This window comes from Urocitellus parryii, chromosome 11, assembly GCF_045843805.1.
Source record: "Urocitellus parryii isolate mUroPar1 chromosome 11, mUroPar1.hap1, whole genome shotgun sequence".
Lineage (NCBI taxonomy): Eukaryota > Metazoa > Chordata > Mammalia > Rodentia > Sciuridae > Urocitellus > Urocitellus parryii.
The window spans coordinates 111,298,303-111,309,371 of NC_135541.1; the positions used below are offsets into that span (position 1 = coordinate 111,298,303).

The following is an 11,069-nucleotide window of genomic DNA, read 5'->3' on the forward strand; positions in this document are numbered from 1 at the left end:
GGCCTTGAAGCTATTTTCTTTTCCTGATCTTGGAAGGAATAAGGATTGTAACACCAAGGCCGTGCCTTGTGGGAGGAGGCATCAGAGAGGAGAGCAAGCAATGAAAGTGAAGCAGAGTTCAGGTGATTGGCTGATCTTGGAAAGCACAACATAAAAGGCTCCAGTCCTGCCCCTGGAGAAGGAGGAGACCAGGACCAAGGCTCTTTCATCTGTCTTTTAACAATCTAATACGTTAGAACTGTTCATGTTCTTTCTGCTTCTCCTAGTGGTAGTGGTGGGGATTGGCGGGGGCGGGGGGGGGGATATGGGAGCTTTCAACAATAGAGTGGAGTAAATATATTGTGCTTCTGTACCCCTGTACTCATTGGACTTCTCTTTTTAGCCTCTTCAGGGTCACCCTGTTGTACACCTGTCCCCTACTGTGTACTGCTTCCTGCATTGGCCATGACTGGGTGGAGCTGCCTGGTGACAGGAGCCGGAGGATTTCTGGGCCAGAGGATCATCAGCTTGTTGGTGCAGGAGAAGGAGCTGCAGGAGGTCACGGCCCTGGACAAGGCTTTCAGACCAGAAATCAAGGAGAAATTGTCTAGTAAGTGTGCTTGAATGTGTGGCTCCGTTATGAATCCTGAGTATACGTGTGTGTGCGGGGCAGGGGGGAGTGTGTGTTGAAGGTCTCTTGTCCAGCAAATGAAGGAAATATGGAGCCATAAGTCTCCACCTATGTCTGCACATCCAGAGTAGTCCCAGGTGGTATTGCATAAGGACGCTGCATAGCACACTGCAGACAGGATTCTGACAAGAACCAGAACTAGATAAATGTCCATAAGCAGCCAGTGGGCCTCTAGGACATATAGTTCTCTCTGCCTACAGTTCTTTAACGTGCTGAAGGTTTGGGACTTCAAAATTGGTGTGTAGCATCTGAAAAGGGCCATTCTGAGGGAGACCTTAAAATAGGATACTGCCCCCTTGATTAACTGGGGTTTTCGTGTTTTGCTTTCATTTGTTCTGCTTTTTAAGAGAATGCCTTAGTATCTTCTGGGAGGTGAATGAAAAGGAAGGGAAGGTAAAGCTGACTAAGTATGCATATGTGTGCATTAAAGACAGACAGATAACAGAGAACGATAACAGAGACAGAGAACCCAGTAGTGAGTAGTAGTAGCCAGATTAAACATGACAGGCAAGACAAAACCAGACCTGCCTCACCTGAATTCCTCTTACTCACCACTCCTCTCTGCTCTTCATTCTCTCCAAAAGGTGACTGCATATTTGATATAGCAACATATTATTCTTTGCCAAAAGTGCTACCCCAGTGCATTTCCAACCTGCTTAAACCCAGATCCTCAAAACAATCCTGTGGGGAAGGTAGGAAAGAGGATTCACCCTTTCAGATAGTGAGGATATTGAAGTCCTAATAGGATGGGAGATTGATCCGAGGTTACTTCATTATTAAAAAGCAGAACTTTGTCTAAAGTCCTATTCCTGAACTTTGACTAAAGTCCATCACCTGGCCCTGGACTGACTCCTGGCACAGTGAGTCCCGAGTCTTTCATTGCCCCCTGTGTATTCCAAAGAGTTGCCTTCCTCCACATACAATTTGGAGGCACTGGGTGTCTACCCAGAGGCACAGGTTCTCAAATGAACCAGTCTTGCACACAGAGGATCCAGGACAAAACTCTGAAACCACAATGATCACTGTACTATTTTCTGCTCCTCTGACTGCTTCCAAAGTTCCATCTTTCTCTCCTATCTGCTTCAGTGTGTTCTCAAACAAATACTGACACGTGACCAATACTTTCTAGAAGCCTGATGCTTCAGCAATAATTGCAATCTAATGTATCACAGCAGCAGAGGGCAATGTTCAGCCTAGAGGAATAGCTTCCTCGTGGTAACAGGTCAGGGGTACCAGTGGAGAATCCTTACAGTTTTTTTTTCTTCTGTCAGGTACAGTGTTGGCAGTATTAACTAATCATCTCTTTATGAGATCACCAGAAGATAGATAATGGTGTTATCCTTATTTTACAGATGAGGAAAGAAAGGCTAATTAACTTGCCCAAGGCCCCACAGCTAGAATAAGGCATTGAGGGATTTGATCTCAGGAGGTCTGGTTGCAACATCTGAGCTCTTATAGATGGATTAGTCCAATCATTTCCCTCTGGGCCTCCCTCCAATCTGATTCAACCAGAAAAGCAAATACTTATTCCATATAAATAAAACACCGGCCAAGTCCTCAGCATCTTGGACAAGGCAGGAGCTATGGCGCCACCTTAAAGCACCCAAAATGTCCTTTCCTGGACCTTAGGGTGCCTCAGTGCTGGCAGATAAAGGTCGGTTCTCCTCAGAGCTCTGGGCGTCACCACCTTATCCCATCACTTTCTCTGAGACAGTTCCTCTGAAGGCAGCAGCAAAGGAGATTCAGAGGAAGGAGCAATGCCACTCTCAGGACAAACCCACCTCCTTGCCATTCCCTGTCCTGACCTCCTTCACTGTAGGGCCTTCCTGGAAGACATAAAAGTCTGCAGAGGATTAAAAAGAATAAGCAGTTCTTGCAACCAGAACTCCTATCTGATGGGATAACTAAGAAATAAAAATGTAAGCAAACTGCAAATTTATGTGTAAGAAATCAAGTGAAGGGTATTGAAGCAGATCACCAGCAGCAAAGTTTTGACAGCCTGACTGGCAGTATCCTTCCTGAGGATCTCAGAGAAGCCTGAAGACATTGATGTTGTATCCATTGCTCTTAGCAGTGGTGGCTGCAGTGGAAGTGCCTTGGAGACTGATACATTTTCAGGACTGATCTTTGCTTTTAATAATATCTCATATTCAATTCGAGATGTTCCATTAAATCTGTCATTGAAGCCCATCCTAACTTCCCTATTAATGGCTCCAGAATCCTAGTCACACAAGCATGAAACACTAGGGCTGATGTGATCTCTTCTTTTCTGCTTAGCCCAGACCCAGTAACAAACAGGACCTGTCAGGAGGAGGCCTGATATTCACACCTTGCGGATCTCTCTCCTCTGCTCCCACTGTTGGGACTCCTCATCAGGTCTGGAGCAGAGACACACCTGTTAACCTGTTGCTTACCTTGCTTGCTCTCTCTCTTAAACCCCAGAGCTGTGCCTTTGACATGCTAAGGTCAAGGTTAGCTTTGTATGATGCCCTCTGCTTCTGCTTCACCTTCAATCATTAGCTCTATGCTCCGATTTTGATTTCTGAATTGGAATAGAATTAAATAGTTCTTTTTTCTTTCTGAGTAAATCTGCCATCCATTTTGATTTCTGTGCATTTTCTTCCTTGCTTTTTCCTTGGAAGGTGTCTCCCGCCAACACTCCCCCTGTCATCTATGATACTACTGGAAGACATAGGTAACTGCTTTATCAAGGAACTTCCAAGCTCATTCAGAAAGCTTTCTCATCATCTACTTTGTGTTCCTACAGAGTTGCAGACAAAGACCAAGGTGACATTGGTGGAAGGAGACATTCTGGATGCCCAGTGCCTGAGGAGAGCCTGCCAGGGCATCTTGGTTGTCATCCACACAGCTGCTCTTGTTGATATCTGGAATATCCATTCCAGACAGACTATCATAGACGTCAATCTGAAAGGTAGAGTGACCTGGGATGGTATGTGGCAGGTGAAAGATGAGGGTGGCAGTAAAGAATGAGGCTCCATCCACCTTGAACCTTGTCCTCCTGCTCCTTCATTTCAAAGTCACCTTGAATCTCATTTCAAGCTCTTGAGGTCCATTCACCTCCTGCCTCCCTGGGCCAGAAGAGACCTTTCAGGTGCCTCCTCTTTCATGCTATTAGCTTTTATGCGAGGGACAATGAGAAAAATTCCCACCTCAGGGAAGAATTCCTCTCCAGAGAACTAGCATAGCTGGCCCACAGAGGACAGAATGGTCAAGCATTTGCCATCCTATGATATTTCATTACCAATAATTGGATCCCATTCCCATAACCCTAACTCTCCTGCTCCCACTGGGTCTATACTTAATGTTGTAGTTCCCACACAAGTGCCCGAAGTAACTCCTCCTCAGACCCTCACCACTAAATGCTAGGTGGTTCTTCCTGAATTGCACTTCCAATCTACTCCAAATTGAGATAGATTTGTCCAAGGAAGTCATATAATATCTGAGCTCTGGAGGACAGTCTTCTCTGCACTAGTATCCTCAAGCCTCTGGCCCATCTGTCCTCCATCCCTTGACCTCAAATTCACTCAATGACTTCTTTTTCAAAGCAACCCAGTGGTGCTTTTCTGATCTCCAGCACTATCTAAAATGAAGCCTTTCCCAGTTTCTACATTGCAGGATGGTACTGTGAGTAACTAGATATTCATTTTCGGTCCCTATCTCTAAGGCCTTTGCTTACTCTCACAACAGAATACAAAGTGAAAGCAGCAGGATTGTATGCATCAGTTTACCAAAATATGGTCACAGCTTTAGAAAATACATCATAATTATGGACTTTTCCCTCCACTAGTAAACCAGGTTAAAATTTTCTAGATACTACACTAACAATTTTCAAATAAATGTGGTTGCCTTTCCAGAAAATCAAATTTTTGTAAAAGTTTTAAACAGGAAAACATAAAAATAAATAAATGCACATATAGGTAAACCAATGAAAATGATCCTTTGCTCAGGACATCACTTCCTTCTTCAAGAGAAGGCATCCTTCCTCTCCTCCAGGACTTGCAGGTCTACACTGCTACAGGGATTCCAGACAACTCTAACATTATTGAGTTAGAAAGCTCATGCTTCTCTTCAGTTCCAACCAGGCTCAATAGTAAAGTCCAGTGTGGGACTGAAGAAAGCTAAGTCAAGGGAATGATTACTACCCCTACTGCTCATAACTAGGCAAACAGAGTCACAGCAAGAGCTGGGAGTGGCCTTTGAGGGAACACACAGTTGGGAACAGAGGCTGGGTCTCCATCACCTCCCCACAACTTGATAACCATTTACTTAGGGACTCAAACGATGTTCTTGTGACAAAGTTTTCATTGACTTTCAACAAACGGGAAACATGGCAGCACTCTAATTTCCATCTAACAGTGCATGTCTTCTATAAACAACTGTGTACGAATTAATGTAATGTGAAATTCCAACTGTCCTTGAGAGTATGGATTCCTGAATTTTTAGATTTCAAAAGATTTATTTTTAATGAAATGATACACATGAAAGTAATTCTTTCATGTCCAACAATAGAGTAGAAACCTATGTCTTTTTCCAAAATCAAAGGACACACACATACACACACACACACACACTCACACATACACAATCTATGAAACCCCAAAGCCTAGAAATCCTTTGTTATTAGAACCCAAATGTTAGCCTCCTATCCTTTTTTATATTCTTTTTATTTTTCCCTTTTGTGTGTGTGAGGTGTCATGGATTGAATCCAGGGCGTTGTACATGTGAGGCAAGCACTCTACCAACTGAGCTATGTCCCCAGCCTCCCTTTTTGTATTCTTCCTATGGCTATAGCATGGCATTAGTCAGCACAGAAAGAATTGCACTTAGATCTGTAGCAAACCCTCTTTACTAGGAGAAGAATGAGAGATACATATAAATCTATGGTCATAATGTTTTAGGGTTATTTCCTGATACTGACAACTTATTCTCCATATGCAGGAACCCAGCTCCTGTTGGATGCCTGCATCCAAGCTAGTGTGCCATTCTTCATCTACACCAGCTCAGTAGAAGTAGCAGGACCCAACTCCTACAAGGAGATCGTCCAGAATGGCCACGAGGAAGAGCATCATGAAACTATATGGACGGCTTCATACCCCTACAGCAAGAAGCTGGCTGAGAAGGCTGTGCTGGCAGCTAATGGGAGCACTCTGAAAAATGGGGACACCTTGTGGACTTGTTCCTTAAGGCCCATGTACATCTATGGGGAAGGAAGCCCTGTACTTTCTGGAATTGTGAATAGGGCCCTCAGGAACAATGGAGTCCTAGAAAATACAGGAAAGTTCTCTGTAGCTAACCCGGTCTATGTGGGCAACGCGGCCTGGGCACACATTCTGGCCTGCAGGGCTCTGAGGGACCCCAAGAAGACCGCGAGCATCCAAGGACAGTTCTACTACATCTCAGATGACACACCCCACCAAAGCTATGATAAATTGAATTCCACCATGAGCAAAGCAGGTGGCGTCTGTCTTGATTCCAGGCAGGGCCCTCCTCTCTTTCTGATGTACTGGCTTGCCTTCCTGCTAGAGATAGTGAGCTTCTTGCTGAGTCCCATTCACCAGTATCGACCCCCGTTTACTCGCCACCTGCTGACATTGTCAAATAGTGTATTCACCTTCTCCTACAAGAAGGCTCAACAAGATCTGGGGTATAGGCCCTTATATAGCTGGGAAGAAGCAAAACAGAAAACCATGGGGTGGGTCACTTCCCTGATAGAGGAGCACAGGGAAACCATGAAGACCAAGTCTAAGTGACGTGGCGATGACAGGGATACGGACATGGGCGCTGTCAGGAGCTGTCTGTCAGGTGCTTACTCCTGGTTTCTTCCAGAAGCTGAGAAGCCCAAGTCCAATAGCCTCCCTTTCACACAATGGCCAAGTTAGTCTCTTCCTCAGAAAACTTCCCAGTTACTGGTCCAACCAAAAGCTTTCTGCCTTAATTTCTGAGGAAATTAAGCTGCTTTGCTTAACCTGCTGTTATCAGTTTCTGTTGCCAGTTTGGGACTGTTTGGGACATCTTATAACTTAGAGTTTTGTCTCTTGGTTCCATTATCTTGCTCCTAGGCTAAAGTCTTCCTTTTCTTTGGAAAACTCCTGTTCTTTCACAAACTCAATGAAAAGACCAATAAATGTTTAAAAACTAATCTGCAAGAGGTGTCTCTCTGTTGATACACACTTTTTTTTTAAAAAGTATTTTTAAAAAATACTAGTATTTTTTAAAATTTTTCCTAGTATTTGCAGTTATGGCCTCTTCTTGTTTAGAAAAGGAGAATAAACTGTTGGCAGATTGGTTTGGGGCCTGGAGGGGGACTTGAGATTAATTTAACCTACAATGTTTCAGGCATGTACTAGATGGCTGACATTTCAGCCTCAGCAGATTCACTAGAAGGCAGGGATCCCAGTTCCTGTGTCACAATTGAGGCAACTTTGCTCACCGTCACACTGGTTCATGGCTAAGCCCGTTCATCAGGGAGACTCCCTTGAAAGCTCTCATCTTGCCACCACCGAATCCTGCAATTGGCAATTTGTCTGGGACAGCAGAGCTATGGAGCACAGGCTTACTTCCCTCTGGTAGAGTCGTGGGTCTCTTGAGTTACCTCCTTCCTTCCCAGCCCAGTGCAAGAGGATTTCTAGAACCAAGAGAATCCTTGAGGGCACCTGGGAGGCCTTGATGCCTTCACAAATGGCCCTGAGCAAAAAAGATGAGACATAGAGGCTTCTAGTCTCCACCTCCAATGTCAGAGTCCCCGAACTTTCTAGAACACACCTGAACATGTGTGTGTTGGCCCTTCTGGATCTTCATATCCCCTTTTCAAACTTTCAACCCCCATAATAAAGAAAAACCATGAATTCCTGGGAAATTAAAGGGAGTAGGTCCAAATCCTCTCTAAAAATTTACCTCTATGTAGCTTATACGCCCCGCAAAGTGGAATCACACTCTCTCCCAGTTCCAGATTTAACTGCATTTCCCTCCATCTTCTTCCTTCTCCCCTCTGCCTCCTGTCCCATCATATATTACTTTATCCCTGTATATTCTTAGCCTCTTTCTGTTCCCTCCATCTCTCCCTCTTGCCCTTCTCAATTTCCCTAAGGACAGGGGCCCAACTGAGACAAGTCCAGGGACTTAAATTACATAGGCATGAACCAGAGAACCAAAAGTCCAAAGGAGTCTTGGCAGGTCACAAAGGAAACAACTGTCCCTGGTTACATCCTAGGCAAATGGGGAGGGAGCCTTCTCTCCTGATGGGCAGATCAAAAAGTCTTTGTGGAATTCCATTGCCTGCAGCTCTGGTCTCCTTCCTACCACCAATGAGAAAATTGAGGCCTGTGAGATGAAGTGACTTGCCTAAATTCACCCAAATTATCAGTAGTAAAGCGGGGCTGTAACCACCATCTCACCACTCTGCTGCCCAAGAACAGGCTGACACGCCTACACTTAGGAAGGGAAGAGTGTGAAGCAGTGTCCGCAGGGCTTGAGAAACAGAGACTTTTGAGGAGAAGCTCAATGCCACCAAGAGCGGCTGGATTGTATTACAGCATCTGCCACATCTCCTCCTGTCACCTTTGCGTGCTCCAGCCATACTAAGCTACCATCACTGGTCATGTCAGCAAGATATCCTGTACCTGCCCACCTTACCTGCTCAGTCCGGGAGCCAGAGCTATCCTATCTCCTCACATCTAACATCCAGCCACACACGGTACACCTATGGAACAGACATAGAGCAATGGTGGCCAGCCTGGGGCCGGGGCTGCTGCCTCTGCTGCTGCTTCTACCCAGATTTATTCAAATGCAAATTTATTCAAACCAAACAGCTATTGTGACATTTTCAAGTAACTACTCACAAAGTACCTCTGCCACTCCCAATTCAATTAATGCAATACCTTGTGATCTCTCTCTCTCTCTCTCTCTCTCTCTCTCTCTCTCACACACACACACACACACACACACACACACACACACACACACACACATCTCTTCTGTTGGAGATGCAGGCCAAGAAACATCTCTACTTTCCCATTTTCTAAACCCAATCTGAATGGCAACTGTAATTCCAGTTTGTCAAGGAAGAAGCAGGTCTGCATGAAATCTACCAATTCCACACCTGATTTTATTGGCACAGGAAATGTTGATAATTCCAGATTTGATTGATTTGAAGGACATATGAAGGATTTCACAGGTGATTAATGCCAATATTAGATCGTCTAGAGTTTCACCTACAAGATAAAAAGATATAACATCCAAAATTGAATGATATAAAAGATATAACATCAAAATTTCCTTGAATGAGGCTTAAGAATATAGACACTTAAAACTCTACCTTGAAAACAAGAATAGATTATATCTAGAGATAAAGGATGGAATGAGGAATGGAGATTCAGTTTTCACTGGGTTCATGAAATCTATAAGGCCATAAAACAGGTAACCTAAAAAGCTTCCACAATTCTATTTATATGTACATTGGAAAGAACTTCCAGCTGTTACTGTAAATACTCAACGTATTATTTCAGCAGTACTAATTTAAGGCAGTTATATTCTAGATAAAGTTTTATATTATTAAGGTATCTCCGGTCCCTTAGGAACTAACTCTTTCCTCTGTGGTTTTGGATTTGTCATCATGTTTGAAGTTTTATGTAGTATTTGACATGTGCCAGGGAACTTATAGATTGGAATCCACCCCATATGCAGGCATCATGGGTAAATGGAGATTCACATAACCTAACCCTAAGTTTAATGGTTCACAGGAGCCCTGGGTGCAACTACCTTGCCATTCCTGGCCTCTGTCATTTTTCCTCAAATCTACCAAGATCCTTCTGACTTGCGATCTCATGTGCTCCTTCCCCAATACCTCACACTTGTGCCTGCCCTTTCTCCCCACCCATCCCAATATAGACAAGGTCAAGGTTTCCTCTCCATACAGCACTGGGCTAAGGTTGCAGCATCATTAAACAGTGTCTATCCAAGGCCAGTAATAGTCTGGGTCTGAAGTCATGAACATGATGCCCATAGCATCTGTAAACTTCAACCCAGGGAGCACCCAGAATTACCTCAGCAAACTACCCATGATGCTTCCATCACTTTCACTCAGACATATGCTCAGGGCACATCTAGCAAGATCTTTCCCAGCCTAGTCTCTGCTAGTATCTCCAAGAATACACACTGCCCAACAAGCCAGATAAAGTGTCCATTGCCTGATTTGCAGGACTTTCAACACAATGTTCTACAGTTACACAAGACCCCAGGAGAGATTCTGACTGACCTTGAGTCTGCTGGGTTAACAATCCCCCATGCATAGCAGATAAGATCTTGGTTCCAAAGACATCCTCCTGTCCTTACCACCTAATCCTCTATCACGCATCAAAAGTCACACTTCTAGTTGGCAGAGTAATTCACCACAAAGAAGTCAAAGTTGATTGTAATCTGCGAACAAAATCAGCCTTCACATTCACTCTTACAGTGTTAGAATGTGCCAGCTTCTCCATCTTCTCCTTCCCATCTTCCACCATCAAAACATCCTGCTTGCAAAGGGCAGCTGAGGTGTAAGGATTCTGTGACTGGGATAGAAGTCTCTGATAGATTTATGACTGGCATGCTTGTTGGCTAGGGAGTTTCTGTGCAAAGATACAGCATGCCTGGCTGCAAAATACAGGATGCCTGGCTGCTATAGCAGTGCCCTGCTTTAGGCTCTGTACTAGAGTCTTATCAGCCTCAACTTTGATCTCAAGCACACAGCTCCTGAAAGTAACAAAACTCTCTTGTTAGACAACCACAATGTTTCACCAAGCTCTGCTGCACCTGAGCCTGGCCACATAACAGTCACTTTAAACAATGAACTTTCTTGAGAGCTACACAATGCTCCTAACATTGCATATTGCAACTATAGTATGTAACTGAGGAATAAGCTGCATGATGTTGCTAACTCTATAACCTACCTAATGACAATGAATAATAATGTAATACTGATGCCAGTGACCTACTATAACCTATTGATATAAATTAAGCTGGTAGCTTGGCCATTCTGCCATTCTGCCATCTTTCCTGCTTATGCATCTTATCTCTGTGTCTCTTATTGTTTTCTTTACACTGAAGAGAAAGTGTGAGGGGAGAAAATCTGCTCTGGTCAGTGAACTAAGAAAGTCGGAGACATAACTGTGATTATTAAATGAAAATAAGATGCCTTTCATGCTTCCTCATGTCTGTGTCTTGATCATTTCTTCCTGATGAACTGCTGATACAATGCTTACATCATGGGCAGAGACTATCTAAGGAATGACTTGAACAAAATCCAGTCTAGCTGACAGGTTCCCTTCAGTATCATCAGAAACCAGTAAGTTATATTTCCAAGAATGGATGGAATACATTTTTTTTTTTGAGAGCTGAGGGA

At 44.0% G+C, this 11,069-nt stretch overlaps 1 protein-coding gene across 1 annotated transcript; it reads left to right on the plus strand.

Annotated features, from left to right (window-relative positions):
* Nucleotides 1-201: 201 nt before the first annotated feature.
* On the plus strand, nucleotides 202-6,800 carry LOC113200313 (3 beta-hydroxysteroid dehydrogenase/Delta 5-->4-isomerase type 1-like). The gene is made up of 4 exons (XM_026413711.2): nucleotides 202-231; nucleotides 383-589; nucleotides 3,438-3,602; nucleotides 5,630-6,800. Exons 2-4 carry the CDS (start codon nucleotides 445-447, stop codon nucleotides 6,439-6,441), a joined length of 1,122 nt encoding a protein of 373 aa, XP_026269496.2. The 5' UTR covers nucleotides 202-231; nucleotides 383-444; the 3' UTR covers nucleotides 6,442-6,800.
* The last annotated feature ends 4,269 nt before the right edge of the window (nucleotides 6,801-11,069 follow it).